Source organism: Mustela nivalis, assembly GCF_964662115.1.
Source record: "Mustela nivalis genome assembly, chromosome: 16".
Lineage (NCBI taxonomy): Eukaryota > Metazoa > Chordata > Mammalia > Carnivora > Mustelidae > Mustela > Mustela nivalis.
Window position 1 is genome coordinate 25,693,629 of NC_139035.1, and position 18,728 is coordinate 25,712,356.

An 18,728-nucleotide genomic window follows, 5' to 3' on the forward strand; every position below is an offset into this window, starting at 1 on the left:
AGAACTTATCAAACTCAACCCCCAAAGAACAAATAATCCAATCAAGAAATGGGCAGAAGGGCAGAAAGATTCCCTTCTTTTTTTTTAATAAACATATATTTTTATCCCCAGGGGTACAGGTCTGTGAATCACCAGGTTAAAAATAATGAATACTGTTATGCTGAAAATAAATAAATTTAATTAATAAAAAAAATGTGAGAACTGAAAAAAAAAAAAAGAAATGGGCAGAAGACATGAACAGACATTTCTGCAAAGAAGACATCCAAATGGCCAACAGACACAGGAAGAAGTGCTTGATATCACTAGGCATCAGGGAAATACAAATCAAATCAAAACTGCAGTGAGATACAACCTCACACCAGTTGGAATGGCTAAAATTAACAAATCAGGAAACAACAGGTGTTGGCGAGGATGAGGAGAAAGGGGAACCCTCCTACACTGTTGGTGGGAATGCAAGCTGATGCAGCCACTCCTCAGAAAGTTGAAAATCAAGCTAACCTTAACCCAGCAATTGCACCACTGGTTATTTACTCTAAGGATACAAATGTATGGATCTGAAGGGGCACCTGCACCCAAATGTTTATAGCAGCAATGTCCACAGTAGCCAAACTATGGAAAGAACCAAGTTGTCCATCAGCAGATGAAAGGATAAAAAAGATGTGGTATATATATACAGTGGAATACTATGCAGCCATCAAAAGAAATGAAATCATGGGGCACCTGGGTGGCTCAGTGGGCTAAAACCTCTGTCTTCGGCTCGGATCATGATCCCAGGGTCCTGGGATCGAGCCCCACATCGGGTTCTCTACTCCGAGGGGAGCCTGCTTTCTCCTCTTTCTCTGCCTGCCTCTCTGCCTGCTTGTGATCTCTGTCAAATAAATAAAATCTTTAAAAACAAAAAGAAATGAAATCTTGCCATTTGCAATGTCATAGATGGAACTAGACGGTATTATGCTGAGTGAAATAAGTCAATCAGAGAAAGACAATTGTCATATGATCTCCCTGATATGAGGAATTTGGGGGAAGAGTGAGGGGTTTTGGGGGTAGGGAAGGAAAAAATGAAACAAGATGGGATCAGGAGGGAAACAAACCATAAGAGACTCTTAATCTCACAAAACAAACTGAGGGTTGCTTGGGTAAAGGTGATGTGGAAAGGGTGGCTGGGTAATGAACACTGGGGAGGGTATGTGATATGGTGAGTCCTGTGAACTGTGTAAGCCTGATGATTCACAAACCTGTACCCCGGGGCAAATAATAAAAATAATTAATTTAAAAAACCCTCAAGTGAAACGGAGAGAGTCAATTATCATATGGTTTCAATTATTTGTGGAGCATAAGGAATAACAGGGAGGACATGGGGAGATGGATAGGAGAAGGGAGTTGGGGGAGATTGAAGGGGGACACGAACCATGAAAGACTGTGGACTCTGAAAAACAATCTGAGGGTTTTGGAGGGGTGGAAGGTGGGAGGTTGGGTGAGCCTGGTGGTTGGTCTTATGAAGGACACATATTGCAAGGAGCACCTGGTGTGGTGCATAAACAATGCATTCTGGAACACTGAAAAGAAATTTAAAAAATAAATAAAAACTAAAAAAAAAAAAAAACCTCATGCTAATCTATGAATAAAGTAGTTTCATGTTAGTAGTGCCCCCATGCAATTGGTAGAAGAAGAAAGAATTCTTCAGTCCAGGCCTGAAAGAAATATGACAAAGTTTTAAGGAACAAGGGTTCAGGGACGCCTGGGTGGCTCAGTTGGTTAAGCAGCTGCCTTCAGCTCAGGTCATAATCCCAGCGTCCTGGGATCGAGTCCCACATCGGGCTCCTTGCTCAGCAGGGAGCCTGCTTCTCCCTCTGCCTCTGCCTGCCATTCTGTCTGCCTGTGCTCGCTCTCTCCCTCTCTCTCTCTGATAAACAAATAAAATCTTTAAAAAAAAAAAAAAGGAACAAGAGTTCACAGTAAAAAATCATAAATACAAAGGAAATAAGGCTCCATGAACAAGACCCAACAGAAATTACAGAATCAAACTAGCAGATATAAACTATAAAAGAAGTATGCTTAATATGTTTTTAATTAAATATTTTATATTAAGATAATTGCATGTTCATGTGAACTTGTAAGAAATATTACAGTGTAATACAAATATCTGTCACCCAGTTTCTCTGAATGATAATATCTTGCAAAATGATATACCATATACAACCAGGATATTCACTTTGACAAACCCACCAATCTTATTCAGATTTTCCCAGTTTTACTCATATTAATTTATGTTTATATTTAGTTCTATGCAATTTTATCACATGTATAAATTCATGTATCCATCACTTTAATGGGTTTTTTAAAATAAAAGAGAATATCCAAAGTATGAATAAGTAACAGAAACTGATTTTTAAAATGACTAAGCAGATACGAAGAAGAACTAAAGAGAACTTAGGAAGATGAAAGGTATACTAATAAAAATTAAAAATTTATTGGTGGGTTTTAACAGCAAGTTAGCCAAACCTGAAGAAAGGGTCAATGGGTCAATAAATCCAAGAATAGTTGCTCAAAATGCAACACAGAGAAGCAAAGATTAAAAAATCGAAAAGATGTTAAAAGACATGGAGTACAGAGTGAAAAGTGATAATATATATTTAATAGGAAATACAGAAGGAGGTAATAGAGAAATTATTAAATGGATGTATTTGAAGAAATATGACTAATAATTTCCCATAATTGATGGCATGAGTGCTTAGATTCAGAAATGACAATAAATCTCAAATTCAACAGTAAAGAAAAATTTACATCAAATAAATCACAGTGAAATATATTACAATACAGAACACTGAAGGCAAAGATCTGAGAAACATCCTAAGAGAAAAGGCAGAATAAATACAAATGAATAGCAATGGATAGCTAACTTTTCAACAGCAGTAATGGAAACCAGGAGACTCTGGTATAAAATCTTGATAAAAAAATAGCTAATCTAAAATTATATACTTAGAAAGTTATCTTTTAAAGAAGTTTGGTAAAATAAAGATATTTTCACATAAATGAAAATTAAGAAAGATAGGACTACCAAATATTTAATAAAGGAAATCCCAAAAACTGTTGGATGAGCCAACTGATCTCAGAAGGAATATCTAAAATTCAAGAGAGATGGTAGCTATTTAAAATATATATGTATATATACATATATATTTTAGATACATATATATAAACATATTTATCTAGCTATTGATCAGTTAATCAATGGATTAATCCATATCTCTATACACAATGTAAGGCTCCCATTTGCTACTATTCAAATCCCTTAGCCCATCTAAGGGATTCCCAATAAAACTTCCAATTGTCTCTCTTTCCTACTCTTCCCCAGGAAATTTCTCCTCTTTTCAAGATGTTCATTTTTTTTTTCCTTTAGATTTATTTATTTATTATTTGAGAAAAAGAACTGGGTCTTAAAGAGGAAGAAGGAGAAAGAACCTCAAGCAGATTCCCAACTGAGCATAGAGCCTGACACAGGGCTTGATCCCATGACCCTGAGATCAAGACCTGAGCCAAAATCAAGAGTCAGATACCTAACTGACTAAGCCATCGAGGCATCCCTCAAGATGTTCTTTTTACAGTGGCCAAAATATCTTTGCATATGACTATCGGTATATTGGTTCATATGTTTGTTTTTACCTTTCAAACTCTTTCTCCTGCATTTCAGTAGTCATCGTTTAAGGGATCCACTTCTTACATAATGTTTTTCCTAAGAATAAGCCCATGGTGGTTTCTGTTTCCTTTCCTTCATCTTTTCAAGTGTGCATTCTCTTAGATGACCATGGTAAAATTAAAATAACCAAATATGGGGCACCTGGGTGGATCAGTGGGTTAAAGCCTCTGCCTTCATGATCCCAGGGTCCTGGGATTGAGCCCCGCATCAGGCCCTCTGCTCAACAGGGAGCCTGCTTCCCCCACCCCTGCCTGCCTCTCTACCTACTTATGCTCTCTGTCAAATAAATTAAAAAAATCTTTAAAAAATAAAATAAAATAACCAAATATTTATTGTACACTCACTATGAACAATGTACCTTGCTAAGTATGTAAGACTTCTTCCTGACACACAATATAGAATGGTGGTTAGTTACACCAGCTCTGAAGTCAGACTTTAATCCCTGTTCTGCCCTTACATGATGATAGTGAGTTAATCATCTAAAGTTCAGTTTTCTTTATAAGAAAAGGAGATAATAAAAATATCTAATTCTTCGACCTATTGTGAGCATTGAATAAGATAATTCATACAAAAAACGTTCATTTGTAAGATAAATAGATGATAGATAGACAGGCAGACAGCATAGTAAGATATAGATATTTACAATGAACTAGGTAGTTAACCAGGATTATCCTGACATATTTGAGTTTTGATTTCTAAATCATAGAATCTTAGAAATAAAACTAGCATTAAAATTCCAGGGGAATTACATTACTAGGAATACCTACGTCTCAGGTCTAAGAAAAGGAAAAGTCCCAGAAATTATGGCTGCAGGCATTTCATCTTCAAGAAATGAACACGAAACACCAGCTCACTCTACCCAGACAGTTGGCACCAGCTGGGAGAGGACTGTTGCCTCAAAACCCTGAGGAACATTGTCTGCTGTCCTGCTCTTTTGCCCACAATTGCTTGAACTCAAGGCTGGACAGAAACCTATGACTTCTGGTGTCACATGCAAGGATGAGTTGTTCCAACTCACACTGACTGTTTCCAGAATTTGAACCACAATCTGCAAAAGACTGAGACCATTAGCAATGGGATATGAATCTGAAGAGTTAATGAGATAAAGCAGAAGCCACAGCAAGCTGAGTCTGATTTTAAACTAACACAATAAGGGTACAGGAACTCTTATTAATCTAGCAAACAAGATATGCATGATGCAAATGCACTAAGATTTAGAGAAGCCTACAGCCTTTGTCTGAGAGCCTGAACCTGCCCCAGCCCCAGCCCCAGCAGCCTCTGGCTCCATTTCTAGCCCATTTGTCACTGTACAGGAAATCTTTTTTCTTTTTCTTTTTCTTTTTCTTTCTTTGTTTATTTCTTCCTTTCTTTCTTTCTTTCTTTCTTTCTTTCTTTCTTTCTTTTTTTTTTTTTTTATTACTTGAGTGAGCCTCTATTGTTTACAACCACAAAAGCCCAACTAGAAGTTCAGCAAGAATCTTGGCTAATCTGTGACATCATTTCAAATAAGCTTTATCTGATCAGGGTCTGAAGAGGGATCCCCTCCTTATGAGAGGGGAATACATTCCAAGACCCCCAGTGGATACCTGAAACTGGGGATAGTACTAAGCCCTAGGCATACTATGTTTTTCCTATATATACATATCTCCAGTAAAGTTTGATCTCTAAATTAGGCACTGTAAGATTCATCAACTAACAATTAAATAGAAAAACATAAGAACTCATGTAAAAGTTACATGAATGTGGTCTCTCTCAAAATATCTTACTGTACTACATTCACACTTTTGGTGATGACATGAGATGATAAAATGCCTACATGATGAGACAAAGGGAAGTGAACAACATGGGCATTGTGACATCACATTTGGTTACTACTGACCTTCTGATGATATGTCAGAAGGAGGGTCATCTGTTACTAGACCACAGGTGGCTGCAGATAACCAAAACCATGGAAAACAATGCTGTAAATAGAGGGCAATTGCTGTATCCCTTCTGAATGGCCTATTCTTTCCCTCAGTCACTGTCTCCCTGCTAATCAAGATTCATCTTACTTCCTGGCTATTGTAGTTCACTGCTTCTCCCATCATCAAGACTTAATCCATGTTTCATACTCTCAGAACCATCTGGGAGCACTGCTACTCAAGTAATGAGATAATGAATAAAACGGCTTACAGCCTTTTCCCTCCTCAGCTAGCATTTTCACACTTTCACGAGTATCTTTAGTTATTTTTACTTACTTCTGAATATGGCAGTTCTACCACAGTAATGAGACCAGTAGGAGGGATTACTCAAGTGTGTATTCTGAATTCCCTTCTTTTTTTAATACAGAGTAGCATACTATACCATACTCAAACTCTTGCCCAACACTGCCATTTCCCCCATGCCATTGACTTTTCATTTATATACAGGATAATTCACTTTAAAAAATATGAACTAAGTACTTTCTGTGTTACAAGAACTATGAACAAAGAGCCTAAGGTCTTGTGCAAGAGACAGACAACAATGGGTAATGACAATATATAATAATGAGTATGTACTTCGGCAGGAGTTGGCAAACTTTTCCCGTAAAGGGCCAAATAGTAAATATTTTTGATTTGTGGGCCACATAGTCTGTTGTAACTACACAATTCAGCCACATGAAAGCAGCCATAAACAACAGTAAATAAGTAGATAGGGCTGCATTCTAACAAAATTTCTCTCACAAAAACAGATGATAGGCTAATTTGGCCCATAGGTCATTGTTTGCCAACCACCATTCTGTGGTGAGAACATCCTTTTATTCAACAATTACTTATTGAACACTTCTTAATCTAGTCCTTTTGCTATTCTATGTGCTAGGGTGAAACAGTAACCCAAACATATAAAACCCGTTTCCTGACGGAACTTAGAGAAGTGGAGAAGATGGATGCTAATCAATATATATATATATATATATATATATATATATATATATATATGGTAAATTCTAAAAAGAGAAACAAAACAGGAAAGAAACTATGAAGAGTCAGAGGAGTGTGCGAAATTTTGGATGAGGTCACCATGGACGGCTCTGCCTAGAAGGTGACTTTGGGAAAAGCCTGGAAAAAAATGGGAAAACCAGCCATGGAGAAGTAAATCTAGAGGAAGTACCTTCTAGCAGAGTGAAAAGCCACTGAACAGCTCATGTGGTAGGAGTCTGTCTGTCAAGTCCAAGGACAATGAGAAGGCCTGTGTGGCTGGAAGCAGGGTAGGAGGTGAGGCCAGAAGTAACTGGTGCCAGATCAGCTAAGGTACTGTCGGTTATAGTAGTAATGAGCTAGGCATGAGCTAGGAATGAGCTAGGAAGCTGCTGGAGAATTCTAGGTAGAGGAATGACTGGATCTGAGTTAGACTAATAGGATTACTCTGGCAGCTATGTTCAAAACAGACTGGGAATGGGGAGGCATGAGCAAAAGGGCTGAGACCAGTTAAGAGGCTATTGCAATAATACAAGAGAGAGAGGAGGGGGCCAGAACAGGGTGGTGGCAGGAGGAGGAACGAGAAGGGATACAAATGAGACAGCTAATTGTTATTTGAGGACAAGGAATGTTCCCAAGAAGGGGGAAGTGACATTCTGAGACTTGAGAGGTAAGTAGGACCTATGTAAATATCAAGCTAGGGGAGTCAGACCCACAGCTGCAGAGGTCCTGGTGAGACATGGGATATGTGGCCGGTGTCCAGGGAATTGATGACGCAGCAGCATCCGCCAGCGGATGGCACTCCAATGAAACACATCCTCTGAGAAACCCCCAGTGCTCACATTGACCATATGCTCCACCCTCTCCCCAACCTACTTCCACGGGTTAGGGGTAAGACCCACCAAGAAGATTTAACTTTCCTCTGGTTGCTTAAGTAACATCCAAACAGGGTTCCCAGAGGAAACGACAAAGAAAACATTTGTAAGTGTGCAGTGTTCTTTGAGATTCCAAGGCTTAAATTCTAGGAAGGGATCCCTCAGTGAAATCATCTGAGACAGACTGGCATCTGACCAGGATGCTGGGGCCAGCACACCAACTCTTAGGAAAACACCAGAGTATCTTAAACAACGGACTCTAGTTGGAGACAAGGGTCTCTCCTAAAAATTTTCTAAGAGGAAATATTTTCAACCCAGACATCCCACATGGCTACCTCACAAGTCTGTCTATTTGGCTAGGAAATCAGCACAAAAAGGAGAAAAACAACCTCTCCCCTACTTACCTGGAGAGAAAAATTCATTGAGCCAGGTGGACTTTACCCTGAAATAGGATACCTACTGGGACTAGGGAGAAATGGGCCTATAGGAAAACAAACATGAGACATTTCTATTTGTAGGTAAGCTTTTTAAGTTTACCAGAAGTATTTTATTTCTTTCCTCTTATTGCCTTTGTTGTGTGAAATGGATAAGGGAAGGTGAGACTCATCTCTTGAGAGTTTACCCTGCTTGTACATTTTGAAGGGGAGAGATTGAGAGGTTTCTTTGTTTCATGTTAAAGTTTCTCCCCCACTTCTTTTCTCTCTGCTCTCTTTTACCTCTTATGCTTATTTTTCTTGGGCTTTTTTTTCTTTTTTTTTCCTTTTGGCTACAGGGAACTTTACTTAAACCATTCGTAGTTTCCACCAGAAGTCTTGTGAATCTCAACTTCAAAAGAAACATATAATGAAGCCTGGCTGATGTTTAACAGACCTGCCACTGCAGGGGCCCAGACCAACAGTTCCTTTGGCTCAACAGCCACAGAGGGTGGGTGAGCAAAGTGCAGCTAATCCTAAACCTCCCAGTCTGGGTAGTACCGATTTCTCTACCAGTTCCCTCTGACAGCACGTGCGTCAGCCCTCCGGCCCCTGGATACAAACCCTGCGCTGTGCAAGTGCAGACACCACTCTCAGATATGCCCCTGCAGGGCTCCTCCCAGCTCACTCTCTGGAGGACCCTTCTAGAGCCAAGTGGACCATGTGCTAGCATTGCCATGTCAAGCAGTCCTTCTGCTCTCAAACTCCCCAGTACAAAACTCAGGGAATTTGGCAGAAAAGAAACAGTGAGTCATCAACACCCAGAGACCTTAGCCTACCATAGGCTTCAAAAAACAAATGTGTAAGCATCCCATTATCTGCTTCACAGCATGGTCTGATACTAGACGATTGATTACTTCCTTAACCTATGCTCAGCCATTTGTTTTTATTTGATGATTTTTCTCCTGATGAAAATAATACTTTGAGATCTGACATACAGAACCCAAAATGGAGAAGCAAGCACACTGTTCCTAATTTAAGTGGACACTAAGCTCAACACTGATGTGAAAAGGAGCGAAAGAACAAGGGATAAAAAGTAGGTTTGGAAGCAAGAGCCCCTCTTTACCTCTGAGACATAATTTTAGAGAGAAAAATAACAGAAACAAGTCGTGACCCAAAAAAGCTGAAGTATGCAAAGGTCAGGGAAGCTGAATGTCCCTTAAGGCATGGAGATTCCCTTGGCTTGGCTTCCTAGGATACGCCATAGGGAGTGGTCAACATTTGTGATTTTATTAGGCAGACTCTCAAGCTTCTTCCTGCCTTCAGCTCTTGTAGATGCTCTCCCAGGGTGGCTACTATGTACAAAGAGACATCTGGCCATGTAGCCTTCCCTACCCATAAGCCAAGTTCCTCTAACTTGATAATTCTATTCAACTGGCTGGGTAATGTATCTATAATTCATATCTCCTTCTGACCAGCCCAAGTCTGATAAATACTCTTCCTTTGATAAGCCCATCTGGGTTACAGATGTTTGATGTTGGAATCCTCAGGCTCTGTGCTCCTCTCAGAGCCTTTGGGGGAGGTCATTTGGGCTAGATTTCTTGCTGAGGGTGGGGAAATATTGAGTGGGGTTTGAAAAATGAGGAGGATTGTTCATATGCCGATCATTGCACTTGCATATTAGTAATCTATCTGTAGGTGTGTCCTCCATTTCCCAACTATCCCCCACTAACCTATAAGCTCCTGAGAAGACTCTGTTTGTGGCACACTCTGTTTGCTCAAAAACTGTCTAGCATGGCATTTGTTAAAGATGGATTCCTTCAGAGTCACAGTATAATGGAATTATGAGCTTGAACTCTGTGATCTAATTATAATAATAGAACACTATATATGAATAGTAAAGACAACCACTAGCTCAACCAAGTTACACACTTAGAAATATCCAGAGATCTATGTCTCTATGAATTCATAGTCCTTCCAAACAACCCAAGCCATAGCCCAGAAAAGCAGTCTGCTTCCATATTCTGCTTTCAATGCATTGGCCTGGATTTAATTTTGATAAAATAAATCCAGAGAATTCTGACAAAATTACTAAAACCCTCTACTAAGTTGTTAGCACCTGCTCTTTATATATTCTTTATATTTGTCCCTCTGCTTAGCTCACTGTGTCCAGCACATCAATAATCATTTTTCAAAATATGGTTCTTGCCAATAAGAGTTATGAAAAACACTCAATATTTTTAATAAAAAAAATAGCATAAGGAATACAAGGCAGAGGATAGAAGGGAAAAAGTCTATATATGAAATAAATATAAGGGAGTTGGGAAAGAATAGTTCTCCTCTCCACTATGCAGATTTCTTCCTCCAAAAGAAGATATTCAGAGCTAATTATCCTTTTTTAGATCATGTTAAGTAGAGATTCAAAAGCGTGTCTCCTATTGTGAACAAGTGCTAGATATTTCAGGAAATCCACTCGCATGAAAGACAGATAGAAAGGGTAGGGACGGGGGAAGGAAAAATAAAAGTCAACTGCAGATGAGTCAGATATCATGCACAGGGGGGGGAAATCAGAATATGTCTTATTTTTAGCCTCAAAGAATTTTGTATCCTTAAAATAAAAATAGATTAATATAGAAAGTCCAAAAAAAGAAGGTCTTAAAAATATTATTGTTAAAATTAAAAATTCAGTAGAAGAGTTGGAAGATAAACTCAAGGAAATAAAAGGAAGGAAGGAAGGAAGGAAGGAAGGAAGGAAGGAAGGAAGGAAGGAAGGAAAGAAGAGAACACTCTTCCACTGTTGGTGGGAATGCAAGTTGGTGCAGCCTCTTTGGAGAACAGTGTGGAGATTCCTCAAGAAATTAAAAATAGAACTTCCCTATGGCCCTGCAATTGCACTACTGGGTATTTACCCCAAAGATACAGATGTAGTGAAAAGAAGGACCATCTGTACCCCAATGTTTATAGCAGCAATGGCCACGGTCGCCAAACTGTGGAAAGAACCAAGACGCCCTTCAACGGATGATTGGATAAGGAAGATGTGGTCCATATACACTATGGAGTATTATGCCTCCATCAGAAAGGACAAATACCCAACTTTTGTAGCAACATGGACGGGACTGGAAGAGATGATGCTGAATGAAATAAGTCAAGCAGAGACAGTCAATTGTCATATGGTTTCACTTATTTCTGGAGCATAACAAATAGCATGGAGGACATGGGGAGATAGAGAGGAGAAGGGAGTTGGGGAAATTGGAAGGGGAGGTGAACCATGAGAGACTATGGACTCTGAAAAACAGTCTGAGGGTTTTGAAGAGGAAGGGGGTGGGAGGTCGGGATACCAGGTGGTGGGTATTATAGAGGGCACAGATTGCATGGAGCACTGGGTGTGGTGCAAAAATAATGAATACTGTTATGCTGAAAATAAAAAATAAATTAAAAAATATATATATGAGAGAGGGCACCTGGGTGGCTCAATGGGTTAAAGCCTCTGCCTTTGGCTCAGGTCATGATTCCAGGGTCCTGTCATCAGGCTGTCTACTCAGCAGGGAGCCTGCTTCCTCCTCTCTCTCTCTCTCTCTCTCTCTCTCTGCCTGCCTCTCTGCCTACTTGTGATCTCTGTCAAATAAATAAGTAAAATCTTTTTTAAAAAAATGAGAGAAAAAAGAGAATAAATTCAGGAGGTCCATCTTCAGGAGCTTGCTGGAGGGGAGGGAGGTGGGAGGGATGGGGTAGCTGGGTGATGAAGATTGGGGAGGTTATGTGCTATGGAGAGTGATGTGAATTGTGTGAGACTGATGAATCACATACCTGTACCCCTGAAACAAATAATACATTATATGTTATTTTTAAAAAAGAAGTATCAAAGTAATAATTCAAGGCAGTTTGCCAAAGTTAAGGGCATGAGTATCTAAATCAAAAGGACAATTGAGTGCTCAACAAAAGAAAAATAAAAGGCCAACCCTAAAAAAGTTATCATAAAATCCCTAAAGTAACAAGGATAAGATTCTAAACAATTTTTACAAGGAAACAAAACTTTCACCTCTAAAAAGACACACAATTATCAAAAGAGGAGCTACAGCCAACTAATGAATTTTTTCAAAAAGTCTGAGAGAAAATGTTTTCCAACCCAAAATTTTACACCATGGCAAACTATCAATTTTGTGTAAAGGCAAAACAAAAACATTTTGAGAAGTGTTTTTCAGAAAAAGTTACTTAAAACATTCTTTCTTAGAAAGTTACTCAAGGATATCTTCCGGTAAAATAAGGTTATAAATTAAATGTCCAGTAAAGTAAGGTAATAAAAAGAAAGATAATCATGCAGTTCAGGACACAATGGCTCCAACCAAAAAGCAGAATTTCTGGGATGACAACTGTGCAGCAGACTAGATAACTCATCAAAATGGGAGGAGAAGGGTCATCTGGGTGGCTCAATCAGTTAAGTGTCAACTCTTGATTTTGACTCAGGTCATAATTTCAGGGTCCTGAGCTCAAGCCCCACATTGGGCTCCTGCTAAGCATGGAGCCTGCTTAAGAGTCTCTCTCTCCCTCCCTCTCCCCCTGCCTCTTATCCTACCCCAAACACACACATGCACTCTCTCTTGCTCTCTCTCAAATACAAAGAAAAAAGATTAGAAGAGGAGAGAAAAAATAGAATGAACTAGAAGGAAGATCTCCACAGAATGAAAAAAAAAGACACAGTCTATAGATTAACTGATAAGATAAAAACAATTGAGGTTATCAAAAATGATAGCAGGTATATATACCACATCTTCTTGATCCATTCATCTGGTATATATACACAATGGAATACTATGCAGCCATCAAAAGAAATGAAATCTTGCCATTTGCGACAATATGGATGGAACTAGAGCGTATCATGCTTAGCGAAATAAGTCAAGCAGAGAAAGACAACTATCATATGATCTCCCTGATATGAGGAAGTGGTGAGGCAACATGGAGGCTTAAGTGGGTAGGAGAAGAATCAATGAAACAAGATGGGATTGGGAGGGAGACAAACCATAAGTGACTCTTAATCTCACAAAACAAACTGAGGGTTGCTGGGGGCAGGGGGTTTGGGAGAAGGGGGTGGGATTATGGACATTGGGGAGGGTATGTGCTTTGGTGAGTGCTGTGAAGTGTGTAAACCTGGTGATTCACAGACCTGTACCCCTGGGGATAAAAATATATGTTTATAAAAAATAAAAAATTAAAAAAAATGATAGCAGGAAGAAAGGAAGAAATAAGGGAAGGAGGGAGGGAAGAAACAGAGACTCAAGGGGTAGGGTGGGAGGAGGAAGGGAAGCTATGCCAGGAAAAAAATATAATAATGGAATCATAGTTTGTTCTGCAGGGAAAAAAAATCAAAGCTATGATGTTGTAAATATATATAACTGATCTAACTAAAGATGGTCATATAACTATACTGAAAAGATGGAGGAGAGGAGAAGGAAACATTATAAAAGTCAAAGTCTCCTCTTCATCATAAGAGCAACCCAATGCATAATGTTTAAAATCAATGGATCAAGTAATATAAATACAATATTTGAAGACATGGAGGTAATTGCCAAAAAAGACAGGTAAAATGATCAAATATGAGAGCAAGGCTAGCGGGTGGAGAAGGGTAGGAAAAGTTGGGCCGGGGACTGCCATTCCTCCTCATGTCTTTTGGTACAGCTTGATATTTGGAACCATGAGCATTTATTAATATGATTTAAATATTTTTAACTATCAAAAAAAAGTATAAAGAGTTTGTTTTTATTCCACAAAATGAATTTTGTATGTCGGGGTAGGCAGGTTTGAAACATGTCTGGGTCTAGGGCTAGAAAGGGATAAGTTGCCATGGCAACTCTGTGTCAGTAAAGGGACTAAGTTATAAACACCTAGTTAAGGGTCATAGCTGTAGGTGTTTGGAGACATACAGGACCACTCTAAGAAGAATGATGCCTGGGCACCTGGCAGTGGGCTGTTGTAATCAGCAAGGAGAAAAATAAGAAGAAGCCAGATTTCCCTGTCTCCCCAGAGAGCTGGCAACCTCTGTTGTTAGTGAGGTTGGGCTTCTGCTTAAGGTTATCAAAATCTAAAACCTAAACCCAAACAGAATCTTTCTTATGTGAATATTTCTGGGAATGCTATCACTTCCACCTCGTATTATTATATAAACAAATGGCTTCCCATCTGCCAGGTCTAATAATGACAATAATTAACGTTAGTTTAGGACGATTTTTTTTAAACATCAGTCACCAAGCATTTTTCTATCCCTTATGTCATCTGATTCACAAAATAACCCAAGGATACAAGTAATGCAATTTATTACTGCAATCACACTCTTTTTAGACAAGACATCTGAATTTCAGAAAGTGAACTGCACAGTTTATAGTTCAGTAGCAAGGGCTTTCAAATCCAACTGTGTCCTGATTCCAAATTTTACACTTAGTCTTTGACATCACATGCCTGAACTACAAGCTGATCTATTAATTAGTGTTAACTGACTGCCCACACACAGGGATGCCGCGAATTACTATACAAGTTGTGGCCAACAAACATAAAGGCAGCCACCCAGGTATTGGGTGAGAGCTGAGATCCAGTCTTCCCTGCTCCTGCCAACACTACACCTTAGCTCTGATGTGAGCCTTTTTATAATCTGTACAAAGGTACCAGTTGTCATGAGGAAGCCTTGCCTGCATACTCAAATTAACAAGTTTACCACCCACCTCTCTCCTTTCTTACCTCCTCCAACACTCCACAACCCCTGCATTGACAGTAATGGAAATCCTCTTACTGGTTTCTGTCTCACAATAGAAGACACATCAGATTCATTAATTCGTTACAATAAACATGAGACAAATGACTATATGTTGGGGCTATTCCTGGCACTAAGTATGTAGTGCTTAACAAGGGCCCTGATCTCATGGAATGATATTTCTGCCAGGAGAAAGACGAACTAAAGTACAAGAAAACATTAGAAGGGATGAGTGTTACACAAAGTATCAAAATTAGCTGACGTAATAGTAATTGAATAGCTTAATTTGGGGAAATCAGGAAAGGCTTTTTCAGGAGGTGACATTTCAGTTGATATTGAAATGACAAGAGAAAACCCACCAAGAGAAGATCAAGGGAAAGAGGTTTCCAAGAAAATGAAACAGTAATTGCAAAACCCATGGACAAGATCAAGCCTGATCTCCTCATCCAAACAGGAGAGAGGCAGGGTGACTGTGCAGCGAGGGTGTGAGAGTGGAAAAAGTGGGGAGGTAGGCAGGGGTCTGCTTACAGCACACTGCAAGCCAGGTGGGGGACGTGGATTTGGTTCTAAGAACAGTGGGGAGGATGCAAGTAAGAAGGGGAGTAACAGGGATTTTTTATTTACCTTTTACAAAAGGTCTTCCTGGATGATTTGTGGGGAATGGAATCTAATGAGGCAAAGAGGAAGACTGCGGTCACCTTAAGGAGACAGGGGATTAGCTGTAGAATGTCTTGTGTTCCTGAAGTTGCTGAACTGCCCAAAATTCACCAGAGGCACATGAGGCCTCTTCACGGATTTGTGTAATTTGCTGGGAAACTATGATTATAGGAAGGACGCTCACATACTATTGGTGCTGACTGGCTTCTGCCAGTGTTTACCTCGTTTGCTCTATGCAGAGCCCCTGGCTTCCTCTGGTGGACTAAGCTGTGTGGCTCTCCTGTGCCTCAAGCACCTGGGGCCTATGTCTTCAGGTGCACATCACACCATGTTTGCTCCACAGAAAATGAGTTCTGGGAGGTCTGTCCCTTGTCTTTGCCATCCCTGTGTCCCTAATTATGTAACACCTAGGACTTCACAAAGGCTCAATAATGTCTGGTGAAAAGGATGGATGTTTTATTTGGGGGCTGTGTGAACCCTCTTTTCTCTCCAGAAACCAAAAGCATCGAATGACGTGAGAAATGCACCCTGTAGGTAGGACACCCCAAGCCCCAGTCCCTTACCTCCTGGGTGAGTCAGGGTCGAAGCAGGTCTTGTGAACATCAGCCACCTCGGGGTCGCAGCAGTCCCCGTCATCAAAGTCGTTCAGCATGTTGTTGCACTCCACATGGCAGAGCCCATCCCTGCGGTTCCAGGAGTAGCAGCGGCCGTGCAGGCGGCAGTCGCCCCCATCGTAGCCCGTGAGCGGGTGCTCACACTCAGGGTCACAGTGGTCATTGCCGATTTTGCTGGGCTCACAGTTCACCAGCACAACCCGGTGGCGCAGGGTGGAGTTGTAGACCTGGTGGACACTCAGCTGCCAAGTAATGTTGTAGCGGCTGAAGGCGTCGCTCAGTGCCTTGTGCTGCCGGCGGATCTGCTCCTCGCTCACGATGGGGTTCAGGCCCTCATCATCACAGATGTTCACCACCTGGTAGCGGATTGCCTTCTCTCCCTGGAGGGGCTGGTGCCCGTTGTAGTGGGAGATCAGCTCCACATTGTCACAAACTGTCCGCCCACAGAGCGGGGGCTGCAAAGGTGACAGAATCTCAGGCTGAGGCTCAAAGCCCTGCAGAACCTCACGCTGTGGGTACTCCCCATCCCTAAAGGGGGCCCACTGTTCTTCCAAGGGCTCAAAACTGGCAGTCAGGATCAGGGTGGTCAGATCCTCCACTCCTGTTGGATGCTGAGGACTGTGTTGGAGGTGGCTTTGTGGGAGGGCGGTTGACCAGAAGACCAGTGTACCCAGGTGTCCACGAAAATTGTGGCCATGCTCAGAGCTATCCCCCCCCAGAAGCAAAGAACGACAAGACGCCATGAAGGGACTGTTCAGGGGACCAGACTGCTCTGGGCTACTAGCCACCCGAGTGCCATCCACATACAGGGCCATACGCTGTCCATCATAAGTGGCCGCCAGGTGTGTCCATGTGCCTGGTTGGTAGCGACTGTGGCCAGTCACAATGGTGGCTTTCTTCACACGGTCGGTGCGAAGGGAGAAGAAGAAGCGAGCGTCTCGCCTTCCCATGTCCTTCCCTGAGCGGATCCCTAGGGCCCAGCCCTTGTCACTGACAGTGTGGGAGCAGTTATCAAACACACCTGGGAAAGAAGGAAGAATCGAGGGGAGAAATACCAGATATAAAAGGGATGGAGAAAGGGAGAAGAAAACCCATATAAATAGCAAGAATGTAGGTTTTCAGTGGAGAAAAAACAAGTGCTACAGATTCCCCACCAGATATGCTTCTCTGGTACCCCATATCAGGTCATTCTGGCAACATCTATGCCCAAAAGGAATCGGATTTGAGATTCCATCCAATCTAACTCATTCTGGTATTTTTTGATGATCAAAATGAAACCTATGAGGGGGATATCTAAAGCAAGTGACAACCATCTTCTGACGTTTGTCACAGAAGTTCCTCACGCTGAGTCTATGTCTTCCTCCCTTCCTCAGAAGCCATGGGGGCAATCACAGTTTTTAGAAAAGACAATAATCTCCTGTTCCCTCAAAAGGTCCTTTTTCTTCATTTGAATATTGAAATAATGATTCTCGTAGGGGAAAACAAGGAGTTGGTGAATAGACAAGTTCCTTAGAGAAGACTATAGCAGATACCATTCTCAGCCCACCATTTCCTCTATGCACGGATGCTCATCAACAGTGAACAGCTGTTCCCCAGAGTAAACAAAATGGTATTGCCCCATCACCTTATAAGAAAAAATAATCAAGTCAGTTAGAAAAATAGTGGTTCTATAACCAATGATGCCCACCATAGTACAAAGGTGAGACTCTACCAACACACACTGCTTTACCATCTTACTCAGTGGGCACAGGACTATCATGTCCAATTTAATAAACACAGGGGGTCTACTTGTAGATAGCTAGACCATTAACATGTTGCCAGCAGGAAAAACGAGTCAGATATAACACAACCACAGATAAAATAGGAATCCCAAAGACGATTTGGACGCCTCAAATGTTCCCAGAAACCCACCTGTAGTTATGAACCCACCATCCCCTCCAACACCTCTTCTAATAGTATATAGGTAGTCACGGGAGCAGATTTTACTTGTAAGTTACATAGAGGCACTACATTCACACTGGAAATGCTTAGTAAACATTGCTTTTAAAAATATATTTTATTTATTTATTTGACAGACAGAGATCACAAGTAGGCAGAGAGGCAGGTGGGACGTGGAGGGGGAAGCAGGTTTCCTGCTGAGCAGAGAGCCAGATGCAGGGCTCGATTCCAGGACCCTGAGATCATGACCTGAGCCGAAGGCAGAAGCTTAACCCACTGAACCACCCAGGTGCCCCAGTACTGCTTTAAATAGTGAATAAATGATGGAGAATTCTGCTACTTCTGAATTACATATCTGGGCCTAACACCAAAAGTCATACACCCCCAGCCTGTTACATAAGAATTGTATTTATGCCCCTGAGTTCCTACATAATCCACTCAAACAGTAGTTCTCTATGGAGAATATGGACTTAAAAGCCATGAGGCTTCCTATTGTGAATGCAGTCAAGTATTTTAAAAGTCGCTAGTTTTTCATAAATGACAGAGTATTTTTTCTTCTGCCTCTAGCATAGATCAGTAAACTGTGATTAAAAAATAATAATAATAGGGGCGCCTGGGTGGCTCAGTGGATTAAAGCCTCTGCCTTCAGCTCAGGTCATGATCTCAGGGTCCTGGGATCGAGCCCCACATCGGGCTTTCTGCTCAGCAGGGAGCCTGCTTCCTCCTGTCTCTCTGACTGCTTCTCTGCCTACTTGTGATCGCTCTGTCTCTGTCAAATAAATAAAATCTTTAAAAAAAAGAAGAGTTTTTTAAAAATAAATAATAATAATAATAAACAGGGGTGCCTGGGTGGCTCAGT

At 40.9% G+C, this 18,728-nt stretch overlaps 1 protein-coding gene across 3 annotated transcripts in view; it reads right to left on the reverse strand.

Annotated features, from left to right (window-relative positions):
- The window catches only part of PAPPA2 (pappalysin 2), a 295,009-nt gene that overhangs the window by 242,934 nt on the left and 33,347 nt on the right, over positions 1-18,728 (reverse strand). For all 3 annotated transcript variants that reach the window (XM_082703976.1, XM_082703977.1, XM_082703975.1), the window contains exon 3: positions 15,881-16,952. In XM_082703976.1, the coding sequence (XP_082560102.1) occupies positions 15,881-16,952 (1,072 nt within the window). The remainder of the gene's footprint in view (positions 1-15,880; positions 16,953-18,728) is intronic.